This window comes from Pongo abelii, chromosome 6 (genome assembly GCF_028885655.2).
Source record: "Pongo abelii isolate AG06213 chromosome 6, NHGRI_mPonAbe1-v2.0_pri, whole genome shotgun sequence".
In the NCBI taxonomy this organism is placed as follows: domain Eukaryota; kingdom Metazoa; phylum Chordata; class Mammalia; order Primates; family Hominidae; genus Pongo; species Pongo abelii.
The window spans coordinates 95,718,273-95,745,778 of record NC_071991.2 but is presented as its reverse complement, the minus strand read 5'-3'; the positions used below and the strand labels follow the sequence as shown (position 1 = coordinate 95,745,778).

The window sequence follows — 27,506 nt, the reverse complement described above, 5'->3', positions numbered from 1 at the left end:
GCCCTTTGCAACATACCAAAAGTGTCTTGTTTCTTCCACAAACTTGAATTACTTATGGAAAAATATTATGACACAATTGGCAGGCTCCTTCCTACTGACTTGGGCTTGCTGGTGGGGTCGTTTGCTAACAGAGCTACCAACCGTGCTTTAAAAGAAGCACCTACAGGGAATATTAGAACGAGGGTATGAGATTTCTGCCAGTCTCATTTCTTTAAGAACACAGCCATATATTTATGGGATTGACTGGGCAACCATACTACTGTATGGGGAAATAAAGTAGGACAATCACAGTTGATCCTTCATTGGGAGGACTTCAGAAGCAACATTCTTAACCTTAGAGAAGAGAGAATACTTTGGATTACTTGGCTGCAGGTGGTTTGGCTACTATGAGACGATATTAAACACTGGAAGTGCAAGGAAGAGACAGACACTGCCACTCTGAGTCAGAGAGCTGACTTCACGGTGTTTTGCTGGTTGAAGGGTGGAGGGACAGAATCTTCAGGGAGGTACGCTTTTCCAGGAGGAGTTCCAAAGGTCACTCCTCTACCCTGCCTCTTTTATTCTCTAAGGATCACTCATCTGACAATTTTTTGATTTGAAGGAGCTGCTCTGGTCTCAACACCAGATGTAAGAAACCACATTATAGAAATATTTCTCAAATCCTGACTACTCCCTTTTTTCATGGAGTCTGCTGCAGATGTGTGTTGCTAACCCTGGCTTACTCTACACTGCTTTGGAACAGGAAACAAATGGTCATTCTTGAGAGCTAAAAAACAGTGAAAAGTGGGACTGTTAGCAGAATTTTCCAATTTAGCATTGGTTTATTCTGTTTTACTAAAAAGGGTTTAGTATTTTATATAGAACAATTGCTGCCTGACATGAATGGTTTTCTCACAGTGATGCTCTGAGTTCTATACACCTGTTAAGGTGCCTTTTAAGTTGTCACGTGGGTGAAGAGCCTGATGAGAGGTAAGGTCAGAGGTCACTTTTCTTGAGGAAAAAAAAAAAACTCCCTGATTTGTAGCATTTGCCAATTTCCATGGTGTAGATTGTTCCACGATAGCTGATTTCAAGTTACCACTCTAATGTTCTTAATTGAGAAGAGGTGTACATTATCTGCTCTTGTAAGCTGGGTCCATGCTGGCTCCAGCACAGACTGCATGAGGCTCTGAGGCCTCAAACCCTGATTCAAGCAGCATGGCTCTCTTTTATTTTTAATATCTTTATTTGAAGGGTTTCTCTTAAGTTTTTTTAGGGGGAACAGAATTTTGTTTAGTTTGCAAATCAACTGCTCCTGTACTAACCCCATTTATATGCTGTTCAAAAGAATCACTGATGAAAGCACATGTAATCACAACCACCTCTTAATTTTCCATATTAAGATGAGTCTATGACTAGGTCAATTTCAAATAGCAAGTCACTCTCAAAAGTATATTTTTCTCTGAAAATGCATAAAATATGTTGAGTAAAATAATAACAGCCTTTGATATATAATGGAATTTGAAAGTTGTTCAGCCTCCCCTTCCTTTTCTCTTAAATAGTCTCTGCTTCTTATCCGGCACTCCCCAATCTTTTCTTTTTTTATTTTTATTTTTTGGAGACGGAGTCTCGCTTTGTCGCCCAGGCTGGAGTGCAGTGGTGCGATCTCGGCTCACTGCAAGTTCCCCTCCCGGGTTCACACCATTCTCCTGCCTCAGCCTCCCCAGTAGCTGGGACTACAGGCGCCCGCCACCACACCAGGACTCCCCAATCTTAAAATGGCTGTATCTGCTGACGCTTTTCCCTGTTTTATACAAAATTAATGTTCTGTCCATCTTCTTTAGAGCTGTGAACATCAAAGAGAGATCATCTTAAAGGATAATATAAATTCTGTGACAGGACTTGGTTGTCACTTATAATTAAGTGTGACCTAAAAATTTAATCTTTTTATGAATAAGTAGCAATTTTCATAATTTTTCCAAAGTTAATTAAAGATCAATTGTTCCACACAAAATACATACAAATGATTAAACTTTGAGCTTCCTAGCTAGGAACGAAACTTAAGCTTTAAAAATTTTGGAATAAAATATGCTCTTTAAAGGCTTAGCAAACTGTATCTTCAATTTTCAAAAAATTAACATTGGTATAATTTAAGAAGAAAAATAAGGAGCAAACAATATTGCAAATAAACTCTAATAAGAAAAATAAAATGAATCAACAATTAGTAAAAATTATATGGGATAATTATTTGGAAGAATATTAGCAAAGATAATTTCAAATTCAAGAAAAAAGCAACACCTTGTTTACATAAGTGTATCTATCTTTTGATTTTTAAAATAAATTCATTGTTCATATTTATCCATTTTATAATTATAGCCCTATTTTATGAAATGCAGAGATATAAGATTATATTTCTCTTAATGTTCAATTGTATAACATCTCTCGGTGTACTGTCTGACATTTTAGAAACAAAAACTAATCAACATTCTAGAAGCCAGACGAGAAAGAAAGAGTAGGACTGTTATCAATGGACCCTTAGAAAAATTCTGGTCTAATATTCCAGTGCACTGTCTGTATCTTCAGCTGGAAAACTGAGTTTTCAATGTATCCCTAATACTACTAATATTGCATGATATGGATATAGCTACCTGCTTTAATAACAGTACTTCTAGTTCAGACCATTCCTAATTAGAAAGCTGCCTGTAGTTAAATAGTTCTAATCTGTGTTACTTCATAGTTATTAATATTTTATTTGAAAAATTACATCTCATTTGTTGTAATTATTTGCTTACACACACATTTTCTTCCTATGAGATATATGTAACACAATTTCTATCTAAATAGATTCCTAGAAATGGAACTATCTCTATGTGAAGTATCTCTAAATTATTTCTCACATGGTTATTCCTTAATTAAAACAGATATTCAGGCCGGGTGCAGTGGCTCACGCCTGTAATCCCAGCACTTTGGGAGGCCAAGGCGGGCGGATCACGAGGTCAGGAGTTTGAGACCAGCCTGACCAACATGGTGAAACCCTGTCTCTACTAAAAACACAAAAATTAGCAGGGCATGGTGGTGCATGCTTGTAATCCCAGCTACTTAGGAGGCTGAGGCAGGAGAATCGCTTGAACCCGGGAGACGGAGGGTGAGGTGAGCTGAGATTGCACCACTACAATCCACCCTGGGCAACAGAGTGAGACTCCGTCTCAAAAAAACCCCAAAAAACCCCACAGATATTCATTACCTGTTAAATGAATTTTTATAAAGCATCATAACAAAGAATTTTCCCTGGATACTTACAGTTCCAGGGCGAGGATATGGAATTCTGCCCTGATAGGAAATCAGCTGATGATTGGGCCCTTCTTTGTGGGCAAAAGGCCCATTAAACACAGTCTGTATATCAGATAAATGATACACACACACTGCTGATCCTTTGAAAACTGAGCTAAAAAAGAAAACAGAAAAAGGCATTTTCAAATTTTTTAAATTAAAATACAATTTTAAAAATATATGGTAAAATTTATGATAAAAAGTTAATATAATCCACCATAGAAAAGTTAAATGTTATCGAACACATGTGAAAAGCTGAAAAACTTTGAAAAAAGGTATTGACACATAAAGCATTACAATCTTCAATTCATCCATGGAGTTAGTAGACAATAAGTTATAGTAAAGTCCTTTTCAATGTTTCCAAAATACGGGACAACTCAAAAAAGTTTCTAACTAGTTTATCTTAGCAGCAAGAAAGTATACTGATGATTTTATTTAAAAATATGAATTTGAATTCCAAATCACTATCATTATAACCTATCACAATTTAACTCAAAGAAATGAATCTCATTAATAATTGAATACCGTATCTTTTTGTGTTATGATTATTTTAATATGAGAGTGTTCTCACATGGTATCCTGAATATTAGTTGGAGAAGTCTATGTTGTCATGGTTTAGGTACTTCCCCTGTTGGTCACAGAACAAAAAATAGGGACCCAAAAAAGATTCATTAAACCATCTTTAGTCAATGACACCTCATAAAATTTGTTTGACTCTTTAGTAAGAAATATTTCCATTGTCCTATGGCAGGTTGGCTGAAATCAGTTATTTCTCTGACTCACATATTTATTTCAAATTAGACATCTAATGAAAAAAGGTACATTCCCATAAAAACAAGTAAGATACATTGTTAATCATTAGCATCAATAGGCAGAATGATGATTTTGGATTTTTTGATAGTAAAGTTACAGGTATTGGAAAAAACAAAACGAGAAAAATAGTTTTATTGAAAACAACATTTTCTTAAGAATTTGATTTTTTTTCTTTGTTCAATTCTTTGTGAGTTAAATCAAGACTACTTAGAACATGAGTTAAACACATCCTTAAAGACACGTTTTTAGACATCTTGTGGGGCAACTGCAAATATTTAAAAACAACTTCCTTGTAAATTTCTTTTACTTTGAATAGCTCATTGCAGTTTACAATTATACTATGTTTTTCCCATTAAAGAAAAACACAGCTAAAACCTTTAGATTTTTGCTTTGTAGTTGATTGTCTAATCAAAGGGACCCATTATCTTCTACAGTGGCTAAGTTACAGCTTAACTCTAAGGAATATGCCTACTATAAAATTAATAAAGAAAAATATGAGCAGGAAAATATGAAAATATGATTTTTTATCTTGAAATACATACTTTAGTTAGCTTGGGCATCCCAGAGAAGTGAGAAAACATTAAATTAATTTTCAAATACATAAAATAATCTCATATAGAATAAGAAAATTGGCCGGGCACGGTGGCTCATGCCTGTAATCCCAGCACTTTGGGAGGCCCCAGTCAGGGGGATCATGAGATCAGGAGTTTGAGACCAGCCTGACCAACATGGTGAAACCCTGTCTCTACTAAAAATAAATAAATAAATACAAAAATTAGCTGGGTCTGGTGGCACATGCCTGTAATCCCAGCTACTTAGGAGACCGAGGCAGAAGAACTGTTTGAATCCAGGAGGCGGAGGTTGCAGTGAGCTGAGATCATGCCATTGCACTCCAGCCTGGGCAGAAGAGCGAGACTCCATCTTAAAAAAAAAAAAAAAATGGCTGGGCGCAGTAACTCACGCCTGTAATCCCAACACTTTGGGAGGCGGAGGTGGGCGTATCACGAGGTCAGGAGATCAAGACCATCCTGCCTTGAACATGGTGTAACCCCACCTCTACTAAAAATACAAAAAATTAGCCGGGCGTGGTGGTGGGCACCTGTAGTCCCAGCTACTTGGAAGGCTGAGGCAGGAGAATGGCGTGAACCCGGGAGGCGGAGCTTGCAGTGAGCCGAGATGGCACCACTGCACTCCAGCCTGGGCAACAGAGCGAGACTCCATCTCAAAAAAAAACAAAAAAAGAAAAAGAAAATTGGTTCAGTGTTTTGTCAGGTTCTAAATAGTCATCACTTTACTTTAGAAGTAAAAAGTATTTTTATAGAAATGCCTAATTGTTTCCAGCTTTCGTAAGGTATAGTTGGTATACAAAAAAATACTGTACACAATTAATTAATGTATACAATGTGGTAAGTTTAGACATATGTATACACTTGTGTCACTATCACTACAATCCAGGTGATAAACATTTATTACCTCTGATAACAGCAACTAAAAACTGCCAAAAGTTTTGTTTGCTCACAAGTGCTCAAATTATTTTATTGAAAAAATCATGTATTTTTTCCTACATTATAATTCATATTTTGATTTGTTTGATAAAAATATCATGCAATCATTACAAATACTCTCTACAAAAGTATTTGGAAAGCATTAGTTCAGCTCCAATATATTTTGGTAATCAGGCAAAAGTAAATAAAATGGAAGGGTTATATCCCAAATGACATGTAAAATTAAAAGTTGCAGAGAAGAATGCTTTTATAATAATTACTGTTACTCCATGAAGTTTATTGTTTAACTCATAAAATGTAACTGTTGAATAATTACCTTGATGTTGTAAAAATGCCATACACTAGTGTTGTCCTCGGGTTATCAGTTTCCAGCAGAAACACATCCTCTATAAAAAGGAAAATATTCTTTTAAAGTTTCTAAATATTAACTTGTTTTGAAAAATTTACCCTAAGAAAATAATTTCAACTATGAAAAGTACTCTGCAAAAAGATATTCCTGTACCATTATGGTAATTTGGAAACAAGTAATGATAGAAACACTAAATTAAATTAAATTAATACAGATACTAATGGAATTTATGAAAATTTTGTATCCTTGTGAAAACCATGCTAGTAAAATAATATTATGGGGAAAAAGTACAATGATATATTACATAATATGGACTAGAACCATATTAACCTTAAAAATATCCATCAGAGTATAAGAAAAAGATTAACAGTGAGTGTTACAAGAGGCAAAGCTGTAGAAATTTTCTGGTGCTTCTTTCTAAATATCCTTTAATGTTAATATATTACTGTTTTAATTTAAAAAAATTACAAATCTCAATTTCTTTTTGCTCTAATCTTGGAGTTGGAAGATGGAATAAAACTTTTTCACAGTAACTTACCTTACTATCAAATAGAACTTTTTGTGGCATATGGTCAAAATTGCTAGTGATACTTTTATTTAATGATAGCTCCTCTAACAAAAAGATGTTTAAAGTATGTTAAGGCAAAGACAAAAGTATGCACAGTGAAGTGATAAATAACAGAATATGAAAGTAGATTTCTGATAGAAAACTCCAATTAATAATCAATTGCCATGATTATATGAAAGGCCCAGACATAGTGACAATCTTGCTAACAGAATTATTACTGAGAAACACAAATAAATATGTATTTATTTTAAATTAACAATGAATTTAAATGACCTCATAAGCAATAAATTTATAACCACTCAAACAACAAATTAACAACCACTAGTCCTTCCATATGTGAATAAAGGCTGACAATGTCTAGCTCTCCCTAAAAAAAAGAAAGACTGAAACAAAATATATTCCCAAACATTCAGGGGAATAGAATGAGCAAGTAGCCTATTTCACAAAATGACACTTAGAACTTTTCTCTAGAAAAGCTTATCTAGAAACTTTTGTTCCATAATCAACATAATGGGTTTTGAGCAGAAGAACGATATAGTTCATAACTATTAGAATCCATAAAATTTTTCCATATGGTAACACGGATTTATAACTTATATTATCACCTGTCTCAAAATCTGAGAATGACCATTATTTTACATTCTAATGAATTAAGGTGAAAGAAAAGTCATTTATAAATGACATTTAGTAAATATGATGTGCCCTGGGATATTCAGATTAAAAAATAAAAAAACTGTTTCCTTGGCAGAGGGAATCAGACTGTCAGTCCTTATTTGACCTGGAAAGTATAAGCCTCCTCACGTCACATTAAGAATATTTAATCTCAGAGTCACCAAGCAGAACTAAGAAGGGAACATGAGTCTCCAAATTTCTACTCTGACACTTTTTTCCATCCAAACTCTATCCTGTCCATTAGCTACAATAGTAAAAATATATAGCTGTATTTTCACACAAAATCAGAATATCAGATATTCTAATATACATGAAATAAATATTCATTTATAAAAACACAAACATATCATTACCTATACACAAATGATACAAGTTACACCCCCAAACACACACATTCATTCATATATTATGGTGAATTCAATGAGCTAAATGTTTCAGCAGTGCACCCATGGGCGTAACAGATTACAAAATACTTAAGAAAATTTATGAACAGTATCTAGATAATTATTTTAAATTAGCATATTATTTATGCTGAAAATATGGAAAGTACATCTTCTTTTGAGACCTTATTTAAATATATAAACTTTACAAGCCTTCTCTCAGAAGCATTTTTCAATCTCATATGTACGTACCTAATTCATCAAAGTGTGTTTCTGGGCCGTCTTCATCTGTTACCGAGCACACCAGCCTCGCCTTTAAGAAAGTGGTCCACTTGTTGACAAGGCTACGCAGTCCACCAGTGTCATTCTAAAACCATTTTGTAAACACAATTCAGATTGCTTAAGTAAATATTGAAGCACATTAAAAATTTGACTTGTACTCTAGTTGCTTGGAGGATGAAAATCTGAAGAATGGATATGTTAACCACTTCTGCACATCAATAGTCAAAGAGGAATATTTATGACTTACAGTATTTTATGCAATAGTTATACTATTATTCTCTTATAGCATGATGTCAGCTGAAAATACATTTATTTGATAAATGTATGACATAATTATTTCTAATTTTAACAATGTACAATGGAAGTATTTATATAATGTTATAGAAAATAGATCATTTAATCTGCCTTTCCTTGATAATTTATTGTCTTCAATTTGAACATAAATTATTATACACAGTGAGTTCTGCAGATTGTGGTCAGGAGAGTGATTATATCTTTACACCAAATGGTCCCCAACAGTTTTACATTCACTCCTTCATTTATCCAAATTATCACATAATTTTCAGTATTTCTAATCTGATGCCTAATTATACATTATAAGGAGAAATGGCATTTGAATCATTCACAAATAGTCTCCATTGAAGACATTTTTTTCCTCTGTGTCCAAAGGCCTTTTACCCCTTCTGTTGACTTTGCTGCCTTGTTGCAAATGACTGAGAAACAGTTGAGCTCCATGATCAGTGGAATATTATAATATATAAACTATTTTAAACACTAAGCACTTTAAGAAACATTTTTTCACAAAGGATGCTAATCATAAATAAGTCAGGATAAGTCTGTAAAACTCTATTATAAATAGGACATGACAAATTTTCTTGTGTTGCTATGTATACTTATTGTTTCTACACAAGAACATTTTGGTTACTGTTTTTAATTAGACTTTTATTTTATTAAAGCTTTTCTTAATTTTCACTATTTATAAATGGTTCCTTAATAATCATCTCTTACTGAGATATTTACTGTATTTTACTGACAACAATCAGTTTCTTTAGGTAATATGCAATTTAGCTATTTGTTTGAATACCAATGCATTAAATGGATATGCGAAAATTTGTCAGAAGTGTTTATTTGTTCAAGAACACAAACAAAATATTTTCTTGAATTAAGATTTTTATTAAAATAGGGTATGTTTATCTCATATAACTTATTGAGGGTTAGAATTTGGGTTGGGGTTATAAACACTATATTCAATATAAAATGATGAATATTAAATATAATAATGATGATGAATAAATGTTACATTAAATGCTTCCCTCAGTATTTTATTTATTTGTAATAGTTGATAATAAAAGCATGGAGATAAACCATAATTTGAATTTCTTGGTCTTTCTTCAAATCGGAACAGCATTAATACTTACAGGACATATTCGAGCAATCATGGAATGAATCTGTTTTGTGCTCCTGTTATTGTCAGTCAGTTTTTCTTTGAAGAAGAAGTACACCTTAGCATCATTTGGATCAGTACCATCTGGGATGACATGTGCATCTACAAACATAGGTTCTAGAAAAAAATATGAAAGACTAGGTATATATTCATGATGAAAATCCATCTTCTGTCATCCAAGTAGACCACAGGCAGATGACTTCCCCATCTTTGGTAGAAAAAAACAATTCAATGTTTACAGGCACATTTCTAAAAGCAGTAATTGCATTCACTCACCATGCCACATTTGGAATGTCAAGTACCACAGGAAGTGCAGGAAATGTGAAAATTATTTGTGCACCAATGACTTTCAAAAAATTGAAAAACTTTTCTACCAGTTATTTCCTAAGGAATCTGATGGCTGTTTTATTGAAAAAAAATATTTATTTTTCAAAGTGTGTTTTTCAATCTAGCGCATATAAACTCAAATTCATTGAAGCAGAATGAGGAGTTGGAAGTCTAAGCTCTGAAAAATATGATTTTTCTTAAAATGCAACATACGAAATGAAGGGGAAACTTTTCAAGGAAAAACAGCGTCATTAGTCATTTGGAGACATACAGGGTTTCCTTATTTCAAGAACAAAACAACTTTTAGAATATTCTATTTCCAGATGTACTGGAGAAATAATCTGAAGAAGTAAATGAACAATCAACGCTTTCTTGTGCTGGCCTATCAGCGAAATAGGATGCTTCACTGTGGTGATTCATGCTTAACTCTGCAATGTTAAATGAATTGCCACATTTAGGGTCAGCTAAAAATTTTCTCCAGGGTGAAATAACAAGAATCTTCGTTATTTTTTTTTTAATCGCTCTAAACAACAGCAATTGATTGGAATAATACGGTAAAACCAAATGAGCACCTTTTTTGATGTGAATTCCATATGACTCCAAGAGCTGGAGGCAACTGAATACGGATAATCATAGTTATCATTCCTATGATTTCTACTGAATATTAGTCCATTTATGAGAAAATACATACCAGTTTCGTAATTTTAGAATCTAAGTTTAAAACAAAAAAAGAGGAGGCCCCGGCTATACTCTATTCATTGCATCTAAATGTCATACATTTGGGATAATTTTTAGATTTGGTATTGTTAAAACATACAAGCAGATTAAATGAAGTAAAAAGCATATTTAATTGCAATATGTTACAATCAAACAACTGGAGAAGATGCTTGGGTACTGAAATATAAATTATCACTGTCACTTTTATTTATTCATATTCATATGATAACTGTAGGTTGATTAATAGAAATAAAGAATAGAAATATGGACTATGAGCTACTCAATTGTTTATTTTCCCCGAATATTTTAAATCATAGAGTACAGAATTACCATTATTTATGTAATAGCCTGATATTTTAGTTTTTAACCATTTTCCCTAGTTGTTAGAATAGAATTAAATAAGTTAGTTTAACATGATACTAAAAAATAAATGCATCAAATGCTTTCTTACCACTTAGCCATTTGGAATTATGTTGATCAGTTCTGACCGCATTCCTCTTGGTTAAACTTCGAAAAATAGCAGCATCTGTCCCCATGAAATCTATATACATTCCAGAGAAAAGCTCCTCATCTACGAAAAAGAAAATATCAATGAAATGTAAATTTTTAAAGCTATTTTGAAATTCTAGGTGAGTTTATTTATTAGGAGATCACCACAGGTATTACAGTGTTATGATAATTGGTTATAACCAAATATTAATTGGTTTGCATTGTCCAGCAAATCAATAAATTTTATAAAATTTAACCTTTTATCATTATTACCTGAATGATAATTACTATGTTTTTAAAAAAATCAAACCTCAAAACAACTTTATTCTATGTAAAAGTGAAAATTTCTCTACCCGTACTTAATTATACTATACATTAATTTTTATATAGAGTCTACCAGAAATGGCAGACACATAATAGATAACAAAATAGCTTAACTGTTTACCTATAATACATTTAAAATAAAAACACTGTAAGGGTCAGAAAACATGGTTTCTAACTTTGGTAATCTCTAACAAGCTGGGAATTAGTGCTAAGCTATTGAACATCTGGAGTCTCAACCTTCTAATCTATAATGTATGGGAATTAGATTATGATCTTAAAAGTTCTTAACACATATTAAAATTTCTAATATCTTCTTAAATGGATTGAATATAATAGTTTTAAAAATTATTATTGTGACATGACAAGGAGGCCACATTTATAACTGTCAAAACATTATCAGTGATTAAAAAATGTAATCACTAAAAGTATGTGTTTTGATCTTTAGTGCTAGAAGGTTCCTGGTAAGGTAAACAAAGTGCTACTTTTTCAACTGCAACTCAGCCATAGAAATAGAATACAATAAGAAAGAAAAGATATTTAAAATTAAATAAATTTTCACTATTAACAGAATCAGATGTATTAATCTATATATACATAACATTCAACATTTACCTTATTGTTTGAAGATCCATATTACTTTTCATCTGGTAAGGAGCAATAAGCATTGAATTGGCAACAAACGTGACCCCTGAGTATAAAACAGTAGCTAAATATCTATTATAAAAAGCATGAAATTTATCAGCCTGGCCCACTGAACTGCCATGCAGCTGCGCTCCTTGACTGTTGTTCTAGGATTACTCCCTGGGCTACCTTCAGACTGTGGTCATTTTGGCAGGATTGGAACGTTTCAAAGTACTCTAAGCTCACTGTTTAGTAATAAGCAGTACCAGTCAGCCCAGCATTGAATGGAGAATGGAATGTATCTAATATGTGCTCGCCGGGTTATGAACTGGACCCCTACCAGTTAGCAAGCTGGTGTGGCGGGCATTTTGTTGCTCAGCTCTGCTTCCTAGTAGGGGTTCTAGGCCCATGGAAACAGATTATAGGGAGATAACAAAAATGTGCATGAAGGCTTTTTTTTTCTTTACCATTTTAGCTTCTTTAAAATTCTAAGAACATTTGTGAGGCTTATATACACACAGATCTAGCTATTAAATTGTGGCAACTTTGTAAATAATTATTTCACATTTTTGTATATTCGATTAACCATTAAACTGTGGATTATACATTCCTGCTGTTCAACAGATTGATTGGCACAGCTATCAATTGTCATATCCGTTTTCAAGCAGAAAAAGAAAAAAGAAACTAAGAAGTTTGTGTATGGCAGAGAGGGCTAATTCTAATCCTACTTCATACCACCTTATTAGTTATGTCTCAAACATTACATAAGCCTGTACATCTAATTGGCTTCATTTCCTATCTTAAATTCGCAGTAATTTTAACAGCAAGTTAGGAACTTTCTGCTTCATTTTATATCAATAAGAAATTTTTGATTAATGTCACTTTGGTAACAATCTTGAGAGGATTTTTTGTATGACTTTATGCAGAAATAAACTTGTGCCTTTTAACTTTATTTCAAAAACATTTTGCTTTCCAATTGTATTTCTACTGACTAGAAAAATGTCATAAAGTTTATGTAGCTCTTTAAAAGATAACATCTGACTTCGTTGTTGCCTACAGCAGTGACTGAAAATAGCAAAAGCACACTGAACTTGCACAACTACATTATGAAATTTGGAATTCTAATTCTTCAGGTTTCTGGTCATTTAATAGATATAAATATCTTAACCAATCTGTGCTTTTATTAGCGCACTGCGCTTGAATGGAAATGATGAAGTACTATTACATGGTTAAGGGAGATGACCACACAAATCACAGGAGATAATTTGAGAGGGATAATCAATTGGATGAATAAAATGACAGCTACAATCTTATAAAGCTTTTTGTTCTTTTTACTGTCAGTTTTTAAGGTAAGCAAATTGTTTAGTGACTTTCATTTGATTACAAAATGTAAAGTTACTCAAATGTTACAAGTAGTATAGCAACATGAGCATAGGAATTCAACTCTCAGGTCCTTGATAAACAAAGAAGGCCAATGTCTAACTCCTATTTTGGAAACAAATCCAATTCTCTAAGGGCAAGACTATTAAATGACTTAAGACAATTCAGCAATAAAATTTATAATGCCTTGTTCTAATCCTTATTATTCTAAAGAATATTCAATGAGATAAAACTCCAGTAGCAGCTATGTGAACAGATCCTTGAGGTTTATTTTTGTAGCATTTAAAAGGAAACAAATGAAAACTATATGTATATTTAATTACTATCAAACACACCACATGGTTTCTGAAGGTGAATAAAATTTCCTTCCTAATGGAGAAAAGAATTTCCAAAACAGTGCTTCTATTAAATAATATTTGGAAACAAGCCTTGCATAGTTCATAATTGGATAACTTTGTAGTTTCAAAGCTAACTTTATGTCCTAAATGATATACTTTTGGCTCCTCCCTGTCTGACTTGAATGCCGATATTCAAGCAATTCGCTGAATAACTTCCAAGGTTTACCTGTCTTAATATAATTTCCAGATATGAGAAAGAAAGATGAGTTATCTATTTAAATGAATCAAAGCAAGCATTTTGAACACAATAATTATGTTTTACCTGTTCTACGGTTGAAAGATGAAATTTTAATGCTGGCAATGCATTAAAAAAAAGCAAAGAGGAAAAGACATCCACTATACGTATGACATACTAAAATCCAACATTTGTTACTTGGTCAATACATGACAACTCAGAGACAGAGTTTCACTCTTGTTGCCCAGGCTGGAGCGTAATGTCGCGATCTCCGCTCACCACAACCTCTGCCTCCCAGGTTCAAGTGATTCTCCTGCCTCAGCCTCCCGAGTAGCTGGGATTACAGGTGCACGCCACCACGCCCGGCTAATTTTTTTGTATTTTTAGTAGAGACAGAGTTTCTCCATGTTGGTCAGGCTGGTCTCGAACTTCCAACCTTAGGTGATTCACCCACCTCGGCCTCCCAAAGTGCTGGGATTACAGGCATGAACCACTGTGCCCAGCCAACTCAGACATATTTTTAAAGTGTCTCAATCAAAAGAGAATGTCGTTTAAGTGAGTCATGGAAAGGTATTCAATGACTGAGGTTTAAAAATTGACTTGTCAATGTGTGGATCATTAAGCAATTAGGCCCGCTGCTTAACTGATATTTTGTGTAAAGTGAAAAAATGAAAAAATAGCTTTATTACCATCTCCTTTTTGGCATAGAAATTTTTAGACAATCCACAGAGAATGGACTTGGCTAACACATGCACTTTGTTCATCTTTCCTTTGAAAAAACACCCCTTTAACAATTTCTAAAAGATTACTAAAACACAGGAGTGCAGACATCTCTTTAACATACTGGTTTCAATTCCTTTGGATATATATACCCAGAAGAGGAAATGCTGGATCATATGGTAATTCCATTTTTAGTTTTTGGGGGAATGTTCATACCATTTCCCAAAATGGCTGTACTAATTTACATTTCCACCAACAATGTGCACAATTTCCTCTTCTCCATATCCTTCCCAACACTTGTTATCATTTGTCTTTTTGATAATAGCCATTCAAACAGGTGTGAGGTGATATTTCATTGTCTATACTCCCATGTTCATTTCAGCATTATTCACAAAAGCTAAGACATGGAAGCAACCTAAGTGTTCATCAACATATGAATGGATTTTTAAAAACGTGGTACATATATACACGATGGAATACTATACAGCCTTAAAAAGAATGACATTTGGTCACTTATGACAACATGGATGGAACTGGAGGACATTACACTAAGGGAAATAAGCCAGGCACAGAAAGACAAATAATGTATGATCTCACTTATATGTGGAATCTAAAAAAGTTGATCTCATAGAAACAGAGAGTAGAAAGGTAATTATCAGGTGCTGGAGGATAGAGGGAGGGGCAAAAAAAAGATGTTTATGTTTATCCAAGGAGTAAGTTTTAGTGATCTACTATGCTGCACAGTGACCACGGTGACAGTAAATAAAATTTATTGCATATTTCCAAATTGTTTAAAAATAGATTTTTAACATTCTCACCACAAAAAAATATGCTGGTGAGGTAATGGATATGTCAATTGGCTTGACTGAATTTTTCCATTATGTATACATAGAGCAAAACACCACATTGTAGCCTATAAATATATACAATTATTATTTGTCAAATACATACAATTATTATTTGTCAATTATTTGTCAAATAAAAATATACAATTTTTATTTGTCAAATAATAATGAAAGGTAATGAAAAAATACTAAAACATGAGAAAAAATGGGTGTACTTAATACTACAGACACAATAACAGAAAACATTGAAAACTACTTTATGATAATATATAAGTATACATATACACACTTATAAAAAATGCTTGGGCTACTCTGGGAATGACAAAGCTGTCATTTATAGATGAAAACTTACATGCTTATTATTTAATCATAAATATTCTTACAAATGAGAAACTGAACTCTCTATTTCTCAGCTCACAACTTTCTTCGTATTATTTTACTCACATACTATCATCCACACAACCATCAAGAACAGGCATATCATGTCAAGCTAATTTTCCATGTTATTTTATGTTTAATCCTCTCTCTTTCATTGTCTACTTACTGATCATAACAGACACCGTGTTCACGTTGGGGTTGAAAGAGCAGCGTCCTTTTCCAGATTCACACTTGGAGTCAATCATGAAAACTTGGTCCTTTATTGTAGATAAAATTTAAAATGTGGCAATGATAACTTATTTAGTGAAGACAATTGTTCATTAGTAAAACAAAGCATCGTTAAAATTAATGTGCTTTCTAGTTGGTTGCTTATTATGTCTTCCAATTTACTACATTAAGACTTACTCAAACTATGAGAAGAATCGATCTGTAACTACAAGCTAACCTCAGCAGGGCTAGCTCTCATTCTGTTACACTCCCCAGAGAGCTGATCCAAGAAGTCGTTCTCCTCAAATCAACATCAGCAAAAATCACTCGAAAACCAAGTATTATTATAAATCTCAACTAGATGTGTTGAACATCAGCCAAAAGAAAACTGTCCACAGAGGAACAATCTATGTAAGGACTATACTATTTTCAAAATAATTAAGATTTTTTTTAAAATAGCATTTTATGTTACTGTTTAATTTTATCATATAAAGCATTGTACAAGATTCAACAAAATAATTCATAATTCATATTTAAAATGTGTCATTTATTCATGACTTTATTTAACAAAAATTTACTGAGCATCTGCCATGTACCAGAAACTGACTAAACACTGGAGATATTGCAAACAAAATACACTAAAATCTTTGTCCTCAAGTAATTTATAACCTAGTAAGAAAGATAATAAATAATTAAAATATGGAATATGTTAGATAGTGCTTGCTACTGAGAAGGAAAGTTAAGCAGGAAAAGGGAAGAGAGAAGACTATAGATTGGGGGCAATAGATTCAATGGTTTTAGCCTCACCAAGAAGAAATATCTTGTCAGTATAAATATGTACCTTTTTCTTACATGAAGTTAGTACAAGCCCCCTACCAAAATTCAAAGTTAAAAAAAATGACCATTTTAATAGGTCAAATAAGATGATAAGGAATCTTAATTATCAAGCTAAGATTTTTGAAAGTTATCCTGAAAGAAATATGAACTCAATAATATTTTTGAGTATGGAAATGAAAAGATCAAAACCTTGCTCTAGAAAGTTGGACTTTATCTTGAGCTTTAAGAAGCTTAGGAATGAAATGTATAAAAACAGACACTGCATTCAGGAAAACTGGTTACTTTCCTATTACAAGAGTCCAGGGATTAGGAGGTAATAATCTGACATGGCATGTTTTCAGTGGTCAAGGTAAGAGCAGCACAGATGTAAGAAAATTTATATAGTAGCAATCAACAGAGGTTGGCATCAGTTATAACTCGGTGGTTCTAATTTCATTGTACTTGTCCTTTTCACATTGCCTCCACACCCTGAAAGGATACATCTATTACATTCTCCGTACATGCCTCCAAATTACTGTTTTGTAAAAAGTAACCTAAAAAGGTAAATCCAAACAACTATAGATTTGTGATAATCAATCACAACCAATTTCTAATTGATCATATTCAGGAAAACAAAGATGATTCTAAAGTTTTGACTCCTTGAAAAATAAAGCTAGTACATAGTTGTTTGAATTTCTATACTACTGCAGGACCTCCCTAAACATAATAGAGAATAATAGAGCCTAAAAAGAATCACAGTCCTCCAGCCTAAAAAGGTTCTTTCTGAGCATCCTAAGATCTTCATCAATGAAGTCACTCTACAGGTGATGAAAAAATATGACTTGTCCAGAAGACCATGTAGCTAAAGGGTGAAATAGCACAATTTGAATTCAGTCTCCTGACTCCTAGTGAATCCAATTTCCAAAAGATCTTCATTCGTGTAACGACTAAACTAAATCAATAATCATAAACCAGAAGAAAAACAAACAACAAAAAAATAGTAAGCCTTGTTGCGATTCTAGAGCTGGAGACTGATTTGACCAAATAAGTAAGAGTTCGTCTTGCAGGAATTGATAAGGTTGTTTAGGTACCATTTGCTCTCAACTGACCTACTCCTACATTGCACAGCACTCTAGATCTAGATCTTGTCACCACCAGGAGCAGATGTGGTCTACCCTAATAACTATCTCAAGCACCCTGAAATAATTCTTAAAACTTGTCTCCTACGAACTCTTCTCTACTTCTCCCCAGTTCATTAGGCTTTTCTCTTTTTGACTTTGTTAACAGGTTAGATTCCATGTTTTTTTTTTGTTGTTGTTTGTTTGTTTTTTAAAGACAGGGTCTAGCTCTATCCCCTGGGCTGAAGTGCTGTGGTGCGATCTCGGCTTACGGCAACCTCCACATCCCAGGTTCAAGTGATTCTCATGCCTCAACTTCTGGAGTAGCTAGGACTACAGGGAAGCACCACCACGCCTAGCTATTTTTTTGTATTTAAAAAAAATTTTTTTTTATTATTATTATAATTTAAGTTTTAGGGTACATGTGCACAATGCGCAGGTTTGTTACATATGTATACATGTGCCATGCTGGTGTGCTGCACCAATTAACTCATCATTTAGCATTAGGTATATCTCCTAATGCTATCCCTCCCCCCTCCCCCCACCCCACAACAGTCCCCAGAGTGTGATGTTCCCCTTCCTGTGTCCATGTGTTCTCATTGTTCAATACCAATCTATGAGTGAGAACATGCGGTGTTTGGTTTTTTGTCCTTGCGATAGTTTACGGAGAATGATGATTTCCAATTTCATCCATGTCCCTACAAAGGACATGAACTCATCATTTTTTATGGCTGCATAGTATTCCATGGTGTATATGTGCCACATTTTCTTAATCCAGTCTATCACTGTTGGACATTTGGGTTGGTTCCAAGTCTTTACTATTGTGAATAGTGTTGCAATAAACATACGTGTGCATGTGTCTTTATAGCAGCATGATTTATAGTCCTTTGGGTATATACCCAGTAATGGGATGGCTGGGTCAAATGGTATTTCTAGTTCTAGATCCCTGAGGAATCGCCACACTGACTTCCACAATGGTTGAACTAGTTTACAGTCCCACCAACAGTGTAAAAGTGTTCCTATTTCTCCACATCCTCTCTAGCACCTGTTGTTTCCTGACTTTTTAATGATTGCCATTCTAACTGGTGTGAGATGGTATCTCATTGTGCTTTTGATTTGCATTTCTCTGATGGCCAGTGATGATGAGCATTTTTTCATGTGTCTTTTGGCTGCATAAATGTCTTCTTTTGAAAAGTGTCTGTTCATATCCTTTGCCCACTTTTTGATGGGGTTGTTTGTTTTTTTCTTGTAAATTTGTTGGAGTTCATTGTAGATTCTGGATATTAGCCCTTTGTCAGATGAGTACGTTGAGAAAATGTTCTCCGATTTTGTAGGTTGCCTGTTCACTCTGATGGTAGTTTCTTTTGCTGTGCAGAAGCTCTTTAGTTTAATTAGATCCCATTTGTCAATTTTGGCTTTTGTTGCCATTGCTTTTGGTGTTTTAGACATGAAGTCCTTGCCCATGCCTATGTCCTGAATGGTAATCCCTAGGTTTTCTTCTAGGGTTTTTATGGTTTTAGGTCTAACATTTAAGTCTTTAATCCATCTTGAATTGATTTTTGTATAAGGTGTAAGGAAGGAATCCAGTTTCAGCTTTCTCCATATGGCTAGCCAGTTTTCCCAGCACCATTTATTAAATAGGGAATCCTTTCCCCGTTGCTTGTTTTTCTCAGGTTTGTCAAAGATCAGATAGTTGTAGATATGCAGCGTTATTTCTGAGGGCTCTGTTCTGTTCCATTGATCTATATCTCTGTTTTGGTACAAGTACCATGCTGTTTTGGTTACTGTAGCCTTGTAGTATAGTTTGAAGTCAGGCAGTGTGATGCCTCCAGCTTTGTTCTTTTGGCTTAGGATTGACTTGGCAATGCAGGCTCTTTTTTGGTTCCATATGAAGTTTAAAGTAGTTTTTTCCAATTCTGTGAAGAAAGTCATTGGTAGCTTGATGGGGATGGCATTGAATCTATAAATTACCTTGGGCAGTATGGCCATTTTCACGATATTGATTCTTCCTACCCATGAGCATGGAATGTTCTTCCATTTGTTTGTATCCTCTTTTATTTCATTGAACAGTGGTTTGTAGTTCTCCTTGAAGAGGTCCTTCACGTCCCTTGTAAGTTGGATTCCTAGGTATTTTATTCTCTCTGAAGCAATTGTGAATGGGAGTTCACTCATGATTTGGCTCTCTATTTGTCTGTTATTGGTGTATAAGAATGCCTGTGATTTTTGTACATTGATTTTGTATCCTGAGACTTTGCTGAAGTTGCTTATCAGCTTAAGGAGATTTTGGTCTGAGACAGTGGGGTTTTCTAGATATACAATCATGTCGTCTGCAAACGGGGACAATTTGACTTCCTCTTTTCCTAATTGAATACCCTTTATTTCCTTCTCCTGCCTAATTGCCCTGGCCAGAACTTCCAACACTATGTTGAATAGGAGTGGTGAGAGAGGGCATCCCTGTCTTGTGCCAGTTTTCAAAGGGAATGCTTCCAGTTTTTGCCCATTCAGTATGATATTGGCTGTGGGTTTGTCATAGATAGCTCTTATTATTTTGAGATACGTCCCATCGATACCCAATTTATTGAGAGTTGTTGGCATGAAGGGTTGTTGAATTTTGTCAAAGGCCTTTTCTGCATCTATTGAGATAATCATGTGGTTTTTGTCTTTGGTTCTGTTTATATGCTGGATTACGTTTATTGATTTGTGTATATTGAACTAGCCTTGCAACCCAGGGTGAAGCCCACTTGATCATGGTGGGCAAGCTTTTTGATGTGCTGCTGGATTCGGTTTGGGGGCTTTTGCCATGTTCCCCGGGCTGGTCTAAAACTCCTGGGCTCAAGTGATCTGCCCGCCTTGGCCTCTCAAAGTGCTGGGATTACAGACATGAGCCACTGTGCCTGGCCAGATTCCATTTTTAATTTCAATAAGTTTTTTAATTTCAATAAATTTTGACACAACATTCGATTCCTTGAATGTATGACTTTTTTCATTGCATCCACAAACCCTAAAGGAATACATCTATCTACATTCTCCATACTTGCCTCCAAACTACTAAACATTTTGTAGAAGGCAACCTAAAAAAGTAAATTCAATACATTACAGATTTGTGATCACCAACCACAAGTGGATCCCCTACAACGTACAGTGGCCTTTCAAAGATTCTCTTATCACAACTGGTTCTGTTGTCAAAAATTTCAAGCCTTTGCCACTATAGTCAAATCCTGATTTTTCTGATCCCCTAACTTATTCTCAACTCACATTATTGCTACTTTGCAGAGAAAGCAAAGCCCTTAAATGATATATCTTCAACTCCTCACTACTAAACACACAAATATCATATTATATTTAGTAATGTAATATTATATTGATATATCCACTAATATATGAGACTAATTCTCCTACTTTGAGGCCAATTCTTTGGATTTCATTGCTTTGGATTTCATCTTATCTCGTCTTTTTAGGCATCTAAGATTTCCATTATTCCTTGTGTTTCTTTGATACATACTTTCATCTTATTAATTGGAGCCTTTATGCCATTATTTAAACAACCCCTTCAGCTCCCATATACCATTCTCCTTATAAACCACACTTCTCAGGTAATTACATACATCCTCACCACCATTTTCTGACTTGTCATTTTATTTTCAATCCACTTTAATTCAGCGTCTAATGTCAATTATTGTATTAAAACATTTATTGATAAGATCTTTAATGACAATCATGGTACACAACTCAGTGCTTATTTTTTAGACCTCATTTTACTTGGATTCTCAATGGCACTTGGAATTGTTGAAAACTTCTATGTTTTTACAATGACTTATTTTTATTTCCCAGAACCAACATAGTCTTTTTTTCCCCACCCCTCTTTCTCTGTCTGTTCTTTTTTTTTTTTCTTTAAGATGGAGTCTTGCTCTGTCGCCCAGGCTGGAGTGCAGTGGCCGCGATCTCGCCTCACTGCAAGCTCCGCCTCCTGGGTTCACGCCATTCTCCTGCCAGTCTCTCGAGTAGCTGGGACTACAGGTGCCTGCCACCACGCCTGGCTAATTTTTTGTATTTTTAGTAGAGATGGGGTTTCACCATGTTAGCCAGGATGGTCTTGATCTCCTGACCTCGTGATCCACCCACCTCGGCCTCCCTAAGTGCTGCGATTACAGGTGTGAGCCACCGCACCCAGCCTTGTCTGTTCTTTTTAGGCTTGTTTGTAAGTTCATGTTCCTCCAATTGGCCATTAAAGTTAGGAGACCCTCAAGTCTCAACCATAGCCATTCTTTTCTTTTTACTCTATACTTTATCTCCCTCTCTGCATAATTAAATCCACACTTTTCTTGGGCTCCAGTTACTCTTATAAAACAATGACTCACACGTGTATATACTCAGCCTTATATTTAACGGCCTACTTGATGTCACTAGTTGGATCTTTCCATGGGATCTCCCATTCAACAGACCAAACTCAGGCTTATAATCTTTACTCTATACATGGTCTTTTCATTCTCATCTCAGTTCATGGCAACTACACAATTAAAGAGGTTGAAAATAACAAACAAACAAGAAAAGTGTCAACATTTATATCATTTCCTTTTCCTTATCCAAATCCACCAACATCATCTATACTATTTTATATCTTGTACCATTTTATACTCTCTGTCACCATTGCTATCACCTGAGTACAACAATCTCTTTTGTGGTCTTCTATGTCAACTCTCAAACTAATCTCCTACAGCTTTTCCACCCCCCACTCCCCATGCCGCAAATCATCTGTTACCTAACACACAAGTGACAACACAATTCTGTTCCTGCCATTTTCTGCTGAAGATTGTTCCAATTTACTTCTATGTTGATATATAAGAAAGACTGTGATCTTTAAAGTAGCCTTTAAAGCTTTAAAGTAGCCTTTAAAGCTTTAAAGTAGCTTCAACATGATTTTGATTCTGCTTTTATTCTCATTAAATGAATATTTCTGGATTGAACAATGAGTGAAAATAACAGAGAGCAGGTGGTGAAAAATTAAAAAGTAGGCAGAGCAAAGTGTCCTGTGGTCACAGACGTCAATAAAGGCAATGAAAAATACAGAGCATGAATGGCAGAATTTAATGTCACAGATCGTTCTAGGAGAAGGGATACAGATTGAGGGAGTCAATTTGGTCACTGAGGAATCTGCCATTAATCAAACAGTTTTAGTTAATGTGTAGGAGTGAAATATTAGAAAGGATGAATAAGGACATAGAGAATAGGAACCTAAAAGCTGGAAATTCAGCCTCCTACTCTGAGAAACTTAGTAATGAAGTAAAAGAGAAAGGAGAAAATTAGAAAAAAGAAGTCACAGAACCAAAAAAATGATTTTAAGGGAAAGAAACTCAATCCTTTCTTTAAATGGGCAAAAAAACATGTAAATGTAGAGGAAAGGGAATGAAGATATAAAACAGAGTGATAAAGGTTATTTATCAAAGAACTTAATACAGAAAATGTATAATGTTTCTTCTGAAACAGAAAAAATCCTACAAAAAGATACTGAAACAGACTAGATTGGTGGCAAATTTCATTCAAAAAGCATAGAGGATAATTTGGATAGCTATGACATTCTTGGTCACCTGTGATATTCTTGGTCAGTCTAAGGTAAAGTTATTTGCCCTATGAGGGTCAGGGTCAGGGAAGCTTAATTGGTATTCGGGTGTTGAAACAGATGTTATGAAAACATCTGATGAAATCAAAGATAAGATGTGGTAATATTCCAAGAATGTGCTGCAAAATTAACCAATCACAATTTTTGCTTGATGTCTTATTCATTCATTTAAAGTCATGATTCACTTGTATTGCTTTATCTTTTTCCAGGAACAGAAGACAAGGAGTAAAGATAGTAGACACAGGAGAAGAACCATGGTTAGGTCTTCATGTAGCAAGGATTCTAGGCTCTTTAGGTGGGTACTGTTGAAATCTCAGAAAGCTCTGAATCAGTCTTGCAAATAATAGAAGAGAAATGGGGTATAATAAAAGCATGTGATGCTTCAAACACAAAGTAGGCTCCTCAAATATTCCCCTAGAGCCAATGAATATCTATGAAGACAGACTAATGAAAAATGGTAGGTAATGTCCCAGATATAAAACTGAATAATTAATGTAACTCTGCCAACCTAACTTGGTTCACCTTCAAATTAGGTTTGAATAGGTGAAAAATGTCATCTCTTAATAATAATACAAGAGGGTCAGCAGTAAGTATCACCCTTGGTCATTACAAAATACAATGTTAGTGATAGAGAAGAATTCTCTCAAAATAAAACTTTCTGCATCACGTGGTCATTTTATGCTAGAAGATCTTTTATCCTAAACTAAAAGAAAACAAATCCATTCTAAGTTTGATTAAACTGTGTAGTTCTATATTTACAATATGGCTTTTATACTACAAATATATAAAAGTGATGTTATGGTGAAACTCTCTGACTAGAGTGAACCATCAAGGACTACATTTTATAAAGCTTAAAAATCATAACCCTCTTCATACCTAAATTGGCTCTTAAGATGTTCACGTATTATTTCAGAGATTCATTAATGAAACTGCTTCTCCTTTGAAACATATCTTTTGAAGTGAGACTAAAGTAGTTCATATTTAGCAAAGTGATTAAAATGTATTCCATGCTGGTTTTCCAAAGGAGATTATTTTTTTGGACAGAATTTCCAATTAAGCTTTGAAGTGCATAGTGGGCAATTCGTACATGGGAAAATAATTTTATTTGAAATCTGTCCTCTGAAAATGGCTATGCTATTGTTGGCCTGTACAGTGACTGCACAGACTTCAGGGAAGTGTCTGACAGATTGCAGACGTCTGAGGCAGTAGTTTATTTAATCAATTGATCACAGGCATGTGGTTTTAATGACAAGCCCAATGCAGCCAACTGTATTCTTCCAAAAAGCATAACTTTACTTTTCCTGTAAGAATTTTAATATTTCATAGCATCTTGAACCACATTAAAAAATGTCTCATTTTGGGGTCAAATTATAATTAGTTATTTTTAAATGACTTTTTATTCATTAAAAGATATTTATGTATAAATTACATGTCTGAAAAACAACTTAAAAAATCATTGTTCAGTCATATTAGTAGTAAAATAGATTAATTCTTGTTAAAGGAAAAATAAGTTTTAGATCAGTAGATATATTTATTTTTTTCAAAATTCTAATCTCTAAAACCAAATTAAAATATTATTTAAAAACTGGACTTTCTATATTTAAGGTGCATAATAAAACCAAACCAAGTTTGAAAATTCAGTTTTTAAAATAATTATGTTAAGTAAAACAACATGTTTGACTAAAAGAATGAGTAGAAATTCTCTTGGTGTAATGTACTTTCCTTAGTCAACAGCTGTGGACTGGGATAACAAAGACAGGCTTAAGTAGCACAGTTGCAGTTCAACCAGCCTCATATTTGACTATACATTAGCTATATATTTGACTAGTGTTTAGCAAACATCATACCATAATGCCCCATATCACCTTACCTAATTTAAGAATAAGGCTGGAATAGCCTAATGTAGGATGATGTCAGTCTAAGATAAAAGTATGATTTGTTAATAACATCAAGTTCTTTTCAGCAGACACTTGGCATCCCACTTTATACATCTTTTACAGATATATATTTATAAAATTTTATTGAATTTGAAAGACAAGAAATTACTTACACTAGATTTGAGAAGGTTAAGTTTATGCTACAATATTTCTATAATTTGGAGCAAATATTATTACTGTATTACATTCAAGTAATCTTGAAATTATAACATTTTTCTTTTATCTTTTACAGCTTTACAAATAAAATACAGATATACTAAAAATATATACATATACACTAAAACTATATAGTTGCCTCCAACTAAAAGTATATATATATACACACACACACACATATATAATACACATAAAAATATATATGCATTTTTAGCTGAAGGCAAAAGGTGATACTTCAAGTAACTTGGCAGACAGGAAAAAATGTAATATACTTTGTGTTTAAAGGGCATGAAAATATTTTATGAATATTGATATGTCCAAGTTTTTACTCTAAAATACAGTTTCAAAAATCTTTGACACTAATATCAAAACTAAGAATGTTAAATAGTTATACTTACCTCTGATCTCCTCCCTCTGTTCAAGTAAGTACAGACAGGACTGAAAGCGCCACTCCCACAGACATACAAATGTGTGCGATTGAAAGTTTGAATTACACGGACAAAGTTCCCACAGCCGTGCTAAAACAATCAGTAAATAAGCAGTTAGTAACTCAATGACTTTCATTGTTATTTCAGTTAGCTATGTTAACCTGAGATCTTGTATGATAAGCAACAATGAGGTGACATAAACTTTTGATGTATTAGTCCAGGGGTGTCCAATCTTTTGGCTTCCCTAGGCCACACTGGAAGAAGAATTGTCTTGGGCCACACATAAAATACGCTAACACTAACAACAGCTGATGAGCTAAGAAAAAAAAAAAAAAACCAAAAATCTCATGTTTTTAAAAAGTTTACGAACTTGTGCTGGGCCACATTCAAAGCTGTCCTGGGTCGCATGAGGCCCTTGGGCCACAGGTTGGACAAGTTTGTACTAGGCCATATCTTTGGGGAACTATTAATATATTTGCACCTCTTAAAGGTAATTTGAGAATACTTATCTAACTTGCGGAAGTACCAAATCAAATATTAAGAAAAAACAGTGGCTCAGGAATAGTCAAAACATTATTACAGAAACAGTCACTCAACAAACATTTACTGATTACCTACTATTTGCCAGGGTATAGTTAAATTCTCTGGGCATCGTTACTGAGAAAAACACAAAAATCTCTACCCTTGTAGAATGCAATTGAACAGAGTTGTCATACATGCCCTGCTTTTTCTATTTCTGTTTTAATCTGGACTAATTCTAATACTTCACTTGAAAATGCTCTCAAATTTATACATATCAATGCAAATATTATTTGGCAATACTTTGCTATACATTTTCCTTTCTGCTCCATTTTTTTTATTGTTAAAAGATGTGTTTCCAGATATATTAATATAACAACATGGCTTATTCCACTGATTTACTTCAAGAGAAATATAATCCACCGCAGATAGTAAGTAAAATGCTATATTTCATTATTCTCGTATTACAACACTGTCTAAATTTTTACGTCCTGAAACTTTATAAATGTATTCTTTACCTGAGAAAGTTTACAAATTAACGCACAGAAGTTATTTTTTCTTAAGTTTTCCTTAAAACATTAAACACACACACATTATACAAACATGTTCTGAATGCACCTGTGCCTGTACAAGTTCCGTATTACCATTAGTGCACAATGGCAAACACTATTCACCTTAAGAATTGGCAAATAAAACTAATCTCCAACAAAATGCCGGCATAATGATTGCCTTCTATGAAGAATGACATAATCATTCTCTTTGCCCTGGATCCCCTAAAATACTCCCTTCTTCTCTTGTAGAAATTCCTTTCTCACTTGCTCCCAGTTCAAGTAAAGGCAAGGCTGTCATTTGTTCACCCAATGAAACAAAATAATTATTCTAATTCTCAATTGACTGTGACCTTGCAGGAGCACAGAAACATAGTCAGCCCTAGATGCAGATCTCTGTGACCAAATTAACCACCGAATGTTCCAGTTACTAGCTTCACTATCCTTTGCTGACTATAATTCAA

At 34.0% G+C, this 27,506-nt stretch overlaps 1 protein-coding gene across 2 annotated transcripts in view; it reads right to left on the bottom strand.

Moving 5' to 3' along the window:
- Positions 1-27,506, bottom strand: part of SEMA3C (semaphorin 3C) — a 180,037-nt gene that overhangs the window by 52,343 nt on the left and 100,188 nt on the right. For both annotated transcript variants that reach the window (NM_001131434.2, XM_024249261.2), the window contains 7 exon segments: positions 3,280-3,424; positions 5,944-6,013; positions 7,849-7,963; positions 9,297-9,439; positions 10,818-10,937; positions 15,863-15,953; positions 25,946-26,065. In NM_001131434.2, the coding sequence (NP_001124906.1) occupies positions 3,280-3,424; positions 5,944-6,013; positions 7,849-7,963; positions 9,297-9,439; positions 10,818-10,937; positions 15,863-15,953; positions 25,946-26,065 (804 nt within the window).